At 48.9% G+C, this 12,382-nt stretch overlaps 1 protein-coding gene across 10 annotated transcripts in view; it reads right to left on the minus strand.

Annotated features, from left to right (window-relative positions):
- Pcnx2 (pecanex 2) overlaps window positions 1-12,382 on the minus strand; it is a 200,038-nt gene that overhangs the window by 83,056 nt on the left and 104,600 nt on the right. For all 10 annotated transcript variants that reach the window (XM_045150737.1, XM_004659700.2, XM_045150741.1 and 7 more), the window contains 2 exons: window positions 9,321-9,462; window positions 4,578-4,755 (listed from right to left, as the gene is read on the minus strand). In XM_045150737.1, the coding sequence (XP_045006672.1) occupies window positions 4,578-4,755; window positions 9,321-9,462 (320 nt within the window). The remainder of the gene's footprint in view (window positions 1-4,577; window positions 4,756-9,320; window positions 9,463-12,382) is intronic.

The raw sequence follows: 12,382 nt of genomic DNA on the forward strand, positions 1-12,382 counted from the left end.
CTTGAGAATGCTTGTTGTATAAGCCTGAGGACCTGAGTTCAAATTTCCAGCACTCACATAAAATGCCAGCCATGGTACCATGTGTCCATAATCCCAGTGCTGGGAGGGAAGAGATAGGGCTCATCAGCTAGCTGGCCTCACCTAACCAGTGAGCACTGGTTCAGTGAAAGATCCTGTCTGAAAGAATAAGCTGAAATGGTAGAGAAAGACCTCCAGTGTTGACCACTGGCCTCAACACACATGTACACACATTCACACAGGCACCACGCACATACTCTTGCACATATGAAAATGCACACCCACACATCACAGGATAAAAATTAACATACAAGAGAAGAATGACTTGATGGGGCAGAGGAGAGGGCAGAAAGGGCTGAGGGAAGAAGGGATTGAGGAGAGATGAGGCCTGACTTTCCAGCCATGGACTCAGGATGGGGCAGTCACGGGCCCTTCTAGTCCACTGCCCCACACCCTCAGGTCCAGGGCGCCAGGCACGACAGACTGGAGTGTGGGTTACTCCAGCTCTCCAACTGGAAAGACTCAGGATTATTCTCTCTAGGAGTGTGAGGACTTGGGGAGGCGGGTGGGGGTCGCATGTGGGCAGCCATCTGCTCCTTTCCCTGGCCTCCTCGTGCTTGGAGCTCACTCAGGATTATCTCTCATCACTTCTCCCTCTTCTTTCTCCTCATAAAGCTTAAAGAATTAAGGGTAGCAGTCTTATAGTACAAACTGCGTCAATACACATTGTTTGAGTGAGTGTCCCCCACAGGGTATGCGTTTGTGCCCAGCTGCTGGCATTGGTACTGAGCCTAAGGAACTTTAGGGACTTACAGGTAGGCTGGCAGAGGTGGGCTGCTGGAGCAAAGCCTTTGAAAGGCACACCCTATTTTTGACTGCAGCCCAATCTCGCTGCTTCTGTCTGCCTCCATTTGAAGCTGCCTCAAGCTTCTGCTGCCATGGACAGAAGCTATTCTTCCATTCCTTCCCCACCATGAGGTACTGACTGAAAGCTGCTGACACCATGAGACAAAATAAACCTTTTTCTTCCCATAAGTTGTTTCTGTCGAGTACTTCATCACCACAATGAGAAAAGTAACTAATTACAGAATATATTTGTGCAATTCCCGGATGTCCATCAGATATTTCTTAATCCGGCTCACAGTCTTTCTGTGAAGGGATTTCCAGGCTAACAGGAGCTCTCTACCTAGAAAAAAAGGGGGCAGGGTTGAGGTTCATAGAGATACCCACAGGGTCAGATGGAGGGGTGGGTCATAGCAGAACCATAACATCTCACATTATGCAATGAGTAACCCACAAAGTGGTGCTGTCTATAAACTGAACACTGGAAGTCTCCAGAAAGCCTCTAGGAAATATTTAAGAAAAGGAGTCTTTTTGTTTTGTTTTTAAGAAAGAAACATCAAATTAAGGGGCTGGGGAGAGTGCTTAGTCAGGAAAGTACTTGCTGTGCAAGCTTGAGGACCCGAGTTCAGATCCTTAGCACCCATGTAGAAGCCAGACATGATGGACTCTGGATTTTGCTCAGATGTGTTCTGCTGCATCCTGCCTCCTGGTCCTGCACAAGACAAGCTGAGGACCTGAGTTAAAATTTCCAGCACTCACATAAAATGCCAGCCATGGTACCATGTGTCCATAATCTCAGTGCTGGGAAGGAAGAGATAGGGCTCATCAGCTAGCTGGTCTCACCTAACCAGTGAGCACTGGTTTCAGTGAAAGATCCTGTCTGAAAAAATAAGCTGAAATGGTAGAGAAAGACCTCCAGTATTGATCTTCTCTTGCATGTTAATTTTTAACCTGCCTTCATGAATGGGAAGAGGGTTACCTATACCCCCCTTTGCAGCTAGGGACCCTGTCTCAGTGCCTCCGTTACTGCTGGGGCAAAGATCCAACCAGAAGGACAGGGTTTAGTACAGGCACAGAATCAAGGAGAAACACTTTCAGTGGGGGAAGAAGCCAGCTCACCTTACCATCCACAGGAGAGAGGGAGAGAGAGAGAAACCTACACCAAGAAGCACAAACAGCCAGAGCTCTTACTCACTCTGAACACACCTTAGGGCTGGACTACAACATCTGTCCCCAGCAACACCTCGTCCAACAGGCTGCTGGAGAGTTAAGTAGGAGGCTGAGCCTTAATCCCTGAGGCTATGGGGGACATACATTCTCATTCAAACTCCCACACCTCCCCACCAGGTCACTTCCCTTAGGTATCTGTAGCAGCTGGGTGGAGAGCAGGGCTGCCTGTATGCTGCCAGTGCAAGCCATTGCTCCTGTGGGCATGGAAGTACTAAGGGCCTCGGCATCCCTTTTGCCACACCTTTGGCTCACCGGAACCACTCACATGCACAAGACACTATTAACCTACCACACTCTATGGAAGCCAGCTCATGTCCTTCAAAACACAGTGTGTGTTATCTCCTTTTCTACATACAGGTGACCATAAAAGTGCCGCATTACAGCTGCATACATTCTCTTGTGAAATTCTAAGAATGAGTCCTCTCAACACCCTGGTGACACCAGCACCACTGCCTCTCAGGGCCCAGCACCCAAGGTGCAGAAACAAGAATGCTCACTATGTTCCCATTAGTAACACCAGAAGTGGTACATTTATCCCTGCTCTCATTGCTATGATCAGGAACCTAACACAAATGACTTAGGGAGGAAAGATTCATCCTGGCTCGTGGCTGAGGGCACAGCCCATCATGGCAGGGCAGCAGGAGCATGCGGCTGCTTGCTCAAATCACAGTGAACCGGGAGGCAGAGACAGGACAGGAAGAGGGCCAGGTTACAAACCTTAGGCCTTTCCTCTACTTTCCCACTTCTCTGAGTGGACACCACATCCTCATCATTCCACAGCCTCCCAAGACAGAAGAGCAGGTATTCAAACACAAGATCCTGTGGATGACATTTCATGCTGAGACCACCACTGTAAGAAACTGTATCCCTTCCAGCACATTTCACATCTGATGAGGATCTCTCAGCCCACGAGTACTAACATCGTTCATAATAACTTCATGAGTGCTGATTCAAAGGTATAGGATAACATTTCTCACCGCTGTGGAGTAACTTAAACACAAAGAATATACTTTAGAAATCGGCACTGTGAACAGTCAGAGAAGTGAGAGAAGTAATAAGAATCAAGCGAACTCTACAGACAGGAAACCAGGAGTAAACTGTAGACACTGGAGCATCTCAGTCAGTGAGGACCACAGGAGACGACATAAGGAAGGACTGGGGGACTGACAAGCCTGAGGGGCGAGAGGAAACCTGCGGGCCACGGTGGGCTGTGACAATTACTCGTGGGGTTTCTTCGGTGTACTACAAGTGTGTTCCGTTTTGCTGTTACTTTAAAGATGCAATGAGAAAACCAGTAGAAAGATAAGGAATAAACAGGAATTAAAGACTAACATAATTGATTCCCAAAGAGCTGAAAAATAAAACTCAAAGAACAACAACAACAACAAACCCTTAAAATTACTGACCAAAAAGAGGAGGTATTTATTAATAAGGTCAATCTTGGGAAGACGCTGGTGGCCACCATGGCAGCTGGGACACAGGAGCATGGGCACACACAGTATGGCAGAAGTTCTGCTAAGGAGTTCACGTGCCAGGAGCCGCTTCCATTTCTGTTGCTCTGTGGACAAACCTAGCTTCTGTTGCAGGGGCGGCCTACCAAAGGGCACAGAAGAGTCTCAAATACTCACTCTCATCTATCTCACGTGAAATACAAGGTACAATCGACAGAGGCAGGAGGGATGGACAGGGGCACTTTCGTATTCTATTTTATATGGACACATCTACACTCTATATTGTAGGGGGAAATCTGCATGTGTGGGTTATAAACACCTCTGTACATACAATGTTTACGGTCTATTTGTCCCAAGCTGCTCCCCAGCCCAGATTTACTGGGAAGGATGCAAGACTGAGACCAGCAGACACTAGACAGGCTCGGCGTCTCTGGGAGGATCGAACCTGCTTGTCCAGAGAGACGACAGTGAGGGGGACTTGTAGGAGAAGACAAGGAGAGGGGTGCCAACACCATGAGCCTCAGGAATCAGGCTGACCACAGGGGCAAGACTGAGTTCTGGAAAGTTCCACCGCCTTTGTTTCCTCTCTATACCTTGCTGGTTGGAGATGTGATAGAAGCCCCATGCTTGGGATATTCAACTGCCTTTGCACATCATCAGCCCTATGAATGCAGTGAAAAGTCCCTGGAAGGAGGGCAGAGGGTCTCCAGTCCCTCCTGTCTCAGCTCTAAGAGGTCTGGGCAAGGTTAGGGTACAGGGGAAGGTGAAGGCTGACTGGGACTGGGGACTCTTCAGGGGTGAAGCTACCCTTGAGTCAGACATGCAGGGCGTGGGCTTCTTGGAGAGTTGTCCAAGCTCCTGTAAGCAACCCCAGTGACCCCCTGGTTCACCAAGCTGGACTGGGATGGAATCCTTTCTTGGTCTCTGGGCGCCTTCTCTGTCTGGGATGAATAGAGACCTCCTCAGGAAAAGTCAAGCAACATGAGAAATACCTCTCTCGATGATTAAAAGGAAGAAAACCAGCATGGAACTTGCCTTGTTGAAGACAATGGACACTATGAAGAAGTCCAGCAGGAAGCTCTCGGAAATGCCTTTGTAATCAAAGCGGAAGAAGATGACCGTGAAACCCAAGTGGATGAACTGGTGAGCCGGGTTACAGAACGAGGCCCGCAGCAGCTTCATGGCAGCCGTGGTCAGCAGAAAAATGTCCCAGCTGTGCAAAGGAGAGAGTCGGTCAACAACAGTGCGCGGCTGCTCGGTAACGTACACCAGCGATGGTCTCTGAGCATCAACTAGCTCGCATTCATTCTGCGGGCCTAGAACACCAGTGTGGGACCCTGTGTGGTTCCCATCTCCAGAGAAGGATGGGGGCCTCCAAGAGGGCCCGGCCTTCCCACGAACACTTTGTGCCTTTTCTCCACAGTCCTGCCACATGTAACCCACCCCTGGGAAGCCCAAGGGCAGAGTAGGATGGCCCTGAAGATGGAGAGAGTGCATCCTCTCTCTGGCTAAATTCAGAACCCTGGGGCCATTTCCCCAAGTCCAGAAGAATATGGGGCTTCTATAAGGGTCATTAATGTCTTGTTGCAAGATGGGGACATTTAGGAAGTGCTTTCTGCTGGGATGATTCTGACTGCCAATTAACTGCTTCGCAGTATTCTCAACACAGAAATGAGAAATGTCAGAGGTGATTACAAATGTGAGCCACCCTGGGTGTGTAGTACGTGGGGTGTGAATGTGCGGGCGCACAGACCTGTGTGCACATGTCCGGAGACCGCGGCTCGTCTCCACCACTCTTCCACCTTGTTTCTTCGAGAGCAAGTCTCACTGAGCCTGAAGCTCACCATGTTTCATTTAGACAGGCTGACTGACCAGGGAGGCCTGCCATCCCCTCATCTTGGAGGCCCCCAGCACTGGGGTTACAGGCCTGCATGGCCATGACTAGCTCTTTCGATGGGTGCTGGGGGCTGTTCTCGTGCTCCTGCAGAAAGCCCTCGCCCCCACAGAGCCGTCTCCCCACCTCCCGCCCATTCTCTGTCATCATCTACCCGAGGGCTGCGATTGTTTCTACTCTGCTCCTAGAGGTGCAAGGTAAGATGTTCCCAAGGCCCCCTGCAACGGGCTTGGATATATAACAGGGCGCTACGGGTTCGGGAAAGTCCTTGGACCCTAAAGCCTAGGTCCGTGTCTACTTTTAATCAAGGAATTGAATAAATCAAGACTGACAAGGATAAGTATTAAATGATTCTATTTACTTAGGGAAGTACAGAACCAAGGAAAGACATCCACGTGGCTTGAGAGCCCAGATGAGAAAACATGAAAAAGATGGGAAAAAAAAGTCCAGAGCTCCTGCCATGTGGGGAGCTGGAGGAGGTAAAGAGCCTATGTGGAGAGTAAGGGCTAAGGGGGGGCTCTCTCCTTAGTTTGGCCCTGCTGGGCCAAGTCCAGGGGAAAGTCACCAGCAGCTGGAGGTTTCCAAGTGGTCAGGAAGCTCAGAGAGCGTGCCCTCCCTTTGTAAACTGGTGGGCCCTACCTTCTAGCTCAGGTGAACCAGAGGGACAGCTGGTTGGTGGGGGGGGGGCTGTCTCAGGCACAGGCTAGCCCTGATACCAAATTCTGGGGGCTGAACTTGACCAACCACAATGTTTAAATCCTAGGAAAGACCTCCCTTCCAGGAGGGGCTCAGATTGTTTGTGGAAAAACAGATCTGGGAGAGATAAGAAATCAGATCTTACTTTGATCTTCCTGCAAGGATAGGCCCAAAGACACTTCTTTTTTTTTTTACTTTCAGGGCCCCTGTTCCCATAACTGTCTAAAAGAGCTTCCTGACCCCCTCTCAGAGGTAGCCTGTGGGAGCACCTTACCCTTGACTGCATACAGTCTTGGGCTGGATGGAGAAGTCTTCCCATTCTACAGTGAGACTGAACACTGCCTGGTACCCAGTTTACCTCTTTCTGAGAGCCACTGATGCCATGGGGACAATATGACATGAAAATGTGACCTGGTCCAGCTGCCTCTGCCAGCTTCCCAAGTTCCCAACTCCCTGTGGATGGCTAAAGCCTGGCCAGAGATCTTTTGAGGCATCATCTAGATGAGGGTCAAGTCTTAACTTTCTGTTTTCTTTGGCTGTGCCTCAATGGAAGGTTCATTTACGCTTACTAATGATGACTAGTAACAATAACAGGAGCCTTCCAAGACCTGTGTTCACGGTTTGATGATGGTCATTGCTAATGACACAGCAATCATTGTGTGCTTAGAGAAAGTTTTACAGAAGCTTGGGTAGCAACCAGGGACCAATGACCAACATGAGACAGATGCAGCACATCCATATAGACCTAGGGAATTATGAATCCCTAACACGATGTCACAGTTCACCAACTCATAAACTTACTGCCCGGCCACTCATGAATTGACTGCCCTCTACTCCAACATCCAAAAGCTGTCCTAATGTTTGCTGGGGGCGGGGGCTGGTGCTGCAAGCTGAATGAGATGCCATGTGATGCTGAGGGTGGGCAGGAGGGACCACGCTCACAGTCCCAAGAAGGTCTCAAGGTGATGCTGGACTGGGAGAGGCTGGTCGCATGGGGTGCCTGGATTCCTGACCTGGTTTGTCCTGCTTCTTCACATGGGTGCGTCTGGAATAGAAAAGACTTCTCTGCTTTGGAATCTGAGAAGAAGAATGCTGTTGGGGTCTCTGGGAGCTGAGGACATTCAGCTGATGAGGGACTTCTTTTTACCATAGTGTCTGAAAAGAATCCTAGCAGATGGAGAGGATGTAACCTCTGACTGGACTCCCTGCTCGCGGCTGGGGCTGCGGAGCTCCATCCCTTCACCTGTCTTCTTCAGCTGATGATTCTCAACTTTCAAGTTCAACTCAAAGTCATTGTCGTGAAGCTGCATGGGGACAGCTGTCACCCTGTAGTGGGTAACCGAAGGCTGCACTGTCCCTGCATTGACACTCTGGCTTCTATTCCTTGCTCAGCCTCTGTCTTAGTCAAGAGGTGGTCACAGGGTCATCAAGGCTGAGTTCCAGAGGTATCCTGGACCCCAGAAAGAGGCACATGAAAATCTCCATGGAACAGCCTCATCTCTGCCACACGATGGGCCAGTGACCTGACCTTTGCTTTTTATCTAGATTCTTCCTTGGGTCTAAAGAGTCAAAGTACCGAGGGCTGTAGAATTCAGCTCTAATTTTTGACGTGTGTGTGTGTGTAAATGCATGCACAAATGTGTACATGTGTTTGTACAGGTGTGCATGCTCATATACGCATGTGTGTGAGGAGGCCAGTGGTCAATGCTGGACATCTTCAATCACTCTTCAGCAGCTGTAACTTGAACCTATAGCTGCCAGTCTGGCTAGTCTAGCCAGCTTGCTCTAGGGGATCCTCACTTTCTGCCAAGCCCTGGGGTTACAGATTGGCCACCACATCTCCCCAGCATTTATATGGGTGCTAGATCAGAACACGGGTCCTCATGTTCCCATGGCAAGCAACTTACTGAATGGGCCACATTCCCAACCTTCCTCACTGCCAAAGAGCATAGAATTGTCACGCTGTGCCCACTAAAGCAGACACAGACTGGAGGGAAGACCAGCGTCCAGTACAGACGGGTCCCCATCTGTATTGTCCCCATACAAACTCATGTGCGTGTGATTAGGCCTCCCACGGAATCCCCAGCGGGAGGAGCACATGGGCAGGTCACTGGGGGTGGCCTTCAGGTTCACGAACCCAGACCCACCGGGTGTTCAAAGCTCACTGATGCAACAAGATGTGACGCCCAGCTCTCTGCTCTGCCATGTTTCCTCTGCCAGGAGGAAACGTCCCCTAGAACTGTAAGCTGGAAGAAGCCCTTTCCTTGCTTTTATGCTGCTTGTGGCCAGGGATCCTGTCCCTGCAACAAGAAAGAGGCTGCACAGAGTCATTTAGGGTTTGCTCTGTGGCACTCTCAATCTGCTCAGAGTCCCACACCGACACACTCAGTCAGTGGCAAATACTAATTGTGTCTTCATCATACCCCAAGCGAGACAGCAGGTCTGAATTAATAAGCTTGGGATTATGAATTAGAGGTAACCTGGAGACATCGTGTGTAAGCAACGTGACAAGAGAGCAATCCCAGCAAGAAGTCTTTTATACCCCCCCAGGCTCTAATAATGTATTTGACCATCAACTTCCACCTTTTGTCAGAAAGACAAATATGCAAATTAAGTAGATTTCCATTTGTAAATTCAGAATTAATTTTCATATATGACACTAGTGACTCGGCTGTGCGTTGTTAATGCTCTGCAAAACCACAAGCATCCTGACAGCATGGAGTCCCTTGTGCTCCCGTTTGTAAATGACGATGCTTCCCTCCTGACAAATGCAGGGAGCAGTGCGAAAGCTCAGTCCCCTCCTCCGCGCACAGAGCTATAGAGTATTTATTCACCAGACAACATGACACAAAGCACTTCATAGGGCTGCGAGTGCGGCGCTAAGAACTCTGGGAATCCACGCTCACACGGGGCTCCTGCTGTTGGGTTAGCCGTGCCGACTCATCTTCTGCTGGAAGGTCTTCATAGCTCCCGACATTTACCCACAACACCCCACTCTGTGTGCATCGCGGCCACTCCACGGTCACTGCCTACTCTGCACGTGAGGTGAAAACCACCCTCCTTTCACACGGCCAGTACATATGGAGGACGTGTTGTTTTCCTCTGCAGCCTGCTCAAGAGAAAACTCACTCAAATCTGAAAACACTGTTATCCAAAACCATTAAGAGAATAAGCCATCATCCACTTACTGGGTACCGAGTCTCCGGTAATTGCTTACTGAGAAGGCATCAATGGTGAGGGCGTTCAGAATTATGGCTGGATACAAGATATACTTCTCAAAACACTGAAGCCAAACATAGAGTCTTTCAAACCACATTAAATGGGCGACGTCTGAAAGAAATACAAAAGCCACTTAGAACAGGTTCCAACCATGGTATTTTCCCTTAAGTACAATAGTAACAAGCACCATCCCATTTAATCAGAGCTGATGAGGACTCACTGAGCGGGCATGGCATGGCATGCCACCGCTCCCTGCAGGCCACAGTGCCCCGCCCAGCTCCTGCCCAGCCTTTGGATGGTAGTACTCAGTAACAGGCCAGCAGCCCATGGTTTCAGGCTTGTCATTGACCAGAGAAAAGAGCTATCATAGGACACCTGTTATCATTGTAAGGGAGAAGCGTGCAAGATAAAAACTGGAGAAGCACCCCAGGAAATCCTTTTTCAAGGTGACATGTTTTGCCATGCTGGGGAAGGAACTCGGGGCTTCACACACGCAAGGCAAGTGCTCTCTTACTGAGCGGCACCCCGTCCCTGCCCTAGAAGGCTTCTGAGGCTGTAGCTGGTTTCTGTTCTCTCTCCCCCTCCCTCCTTCCCTCCTTCCCTCCTTCCCTCTCTCTCTCTCTCTCTCTCTCTCTCACACACACACACACACACACACGCACACATATATATACACAATTTTATTTTATTAACAACTTTATACATACATATTTTGATCACATTCACCCCTTTAATTTCTCTTATCTCACTTCCACTAAATCCTTCCTTCTTCCCAACTAGTACCCTTTCTATTTTCATGTCATTTTGGTTTCTTGAATCCACTGAATTTAACTAGTGTAGCTTACATGAGTGTAGGCAAGGGGTCATTTCCCAGAGCATAGGCAACTTGCTGGTGCCTACACCACTGCAAACATGACTCCCCTCTCCTGGAAACCATTAAATCCCAATAACTCCTCCAGGATGGGTGGGAACTCAAAAGCTCCCCCACTCCAGATTCATGACAGGGTGTTGACAGGCCCAGTCTTATGCAGAAAACCACCACTATTAAGACTTCATGAGAGCAGCAGCCATGTCATGTTGGAAAGACAGCGTTCCACAGAGCTCTTTCCCATTCTCTGGTTCCTACGTTCTTTCTGCCCCAGCTTCCGTGATGTTCCCTGAACCTTGGTCTCTTTCATGGTTAAATCCAGTCAAGTCTCTGGAAACATACGCAGCTGAGAGAATGCCGACCTCACCCCACACCCTGGCACTAGGAGCTCACGCTATGTTTCTGCTCGTACACAGCGTGTACTAAGAGCTGAAGTCTAGTAGCCGGGCGTGGTGGCGCACGCCTTTAATCCCAGCACTCGGGAGGCAGAGGTAGGCAGATTGCCGTGAGTTCAAGGCCACCCTGAGACTCCATAGTGAATTCCAGGTCAGCCTGGGCTAAAGTGAGACCCTACCTTGGGAAAAATAAAAAAAGAGCTGAAGTTTGCAGTCAGACCAACCTGGGTTTCACTCAAGGTGTCTCTCGTTTCTTTTTTTTGCTTTTCTAAAAATTGCCTGTGTCACCTTTCTCTATAGCTTCAACTCATTTGCTTCTGAATTAGTTCAGAATGTTGTGAGAAACAAGAAGCTGCTTGATGACGGTCATCATGACCTCCACATTGTGAAATCCCATGGTCACTTTCTATTCTCATCTTGTTCAGGCTCTGGGAGTGTCACACCTGGCTAACTGCTTCCTCCTCCTCATAATCCCTGCCTGTTCTCATCCTTCCATGTTTTTTTTTAACTTAAAAAAATATTCCATGTATTTATTTGCAAGCAGAGAGATATATAGAGAGCGATTCAGACAGAGCATGTGCATACCAGGGCCTCCAGCCACTGAAAATGAACTCCAGATGCAGAGCCACCTTGTACATCCGGCTTATGTGAGTTCTGGGGAATCGAGCCTGGGTCCTTAGGCTTTGCAGGCAAACACCTTAACTACTACACCATCTCTCCAGCCCCCATCTGACATCTTATTTGCGTTTATCTATTTTCTGTTCACCTTTCTGGAGTCTAAATTCCATGAGAATTTAGCTCATGGCTCAGGAAACATCGTTGAAGCCTTCTGACCATTCCTGCTCCTCTAGGTGGCCACTGTCCAGCTCCAAATATCGCCACTTCATTTGTGGCTTTCACTTGACCTGTTTCTGTGACTTGCCCACAGTTCCACGTGTGCCTCTAGTTAAGTCCTTTCCTTCTCTTTGTGGTGTAGAAATCTATAGTGTGAACTATACATTTTCCACATTCAGTAATGAGCATTTAGTTCATGCTATTATGAAGATGTGTGACGAATATTCCTGTGCACATCTTTAGGTGAATATGTGTGGATGGCTGAGTACACATCTGTGGAAGTGTTTGGCTAGTAGACATACATACAAGAAGTGTCAGTAGACAATGGCAAACATTGTCTAAAGTCAACTTTCCAGGTGACACTCCCACAACTACGTCATTGTGCATCCTAATGGTCGGTAAACATCTGAAAAGTACTCGACTGTACAAACCACCAGGAAGATGTGCACAGGAACTGTGGGCCCCATCTCTTTAGTTTTTTAGTCCATGTTTAAGAGAAAAAAAATCATTACTAGGCTTTGAAGCACACGTCTATAATCCCAGGTACTGGGGAAGGCTGAGGCAGGAGGATCGCGAATTCAAGACCAGACTGGGCAATTTAGTAAAATCCTGTTTTGGAATTTAAAAAGCAAAAACGGGGCTGGAGAGATGGCTTAGCGGTTAAGCGCTTGCCTGTGAAGCCTAAGGACCCCGGTTCGAGGCTCGGTTCCCCAGGTCCCACGTTAGCCAGAGGCACAAGGGGGCGCACGCGTCTGGAGTTCGTTTGCAGAGGCTGGAAGCCCTGGCGCGCCCATTCTCTCTCTCTCCCTCTCTCTGTCTTTCTCTCTGTGTCTGTTGCTCTCAAATAAATAAATAAATAAACAAAAAGCAAAAACGGCCGGGTCTGTAGCTCAGTGGTTGACCATACACATCTAGTTCGCTCAAATTAATCCTG

This window comes from Jaculus jaculus, chromosome 5 (genome assembly GCF_020740685.1).
Source record: "Jaculus jaculus isolate mJacJac1 chromosome 5, mJacJac1.mat.Y.cur, whole genome shotgun sequence".
Lineage (NCBI taxonomy): Eukaryota > Metazoa > Chordata > Mammalia > Rodentia > Dipodidae > Jaculus > Jaculus jaculus.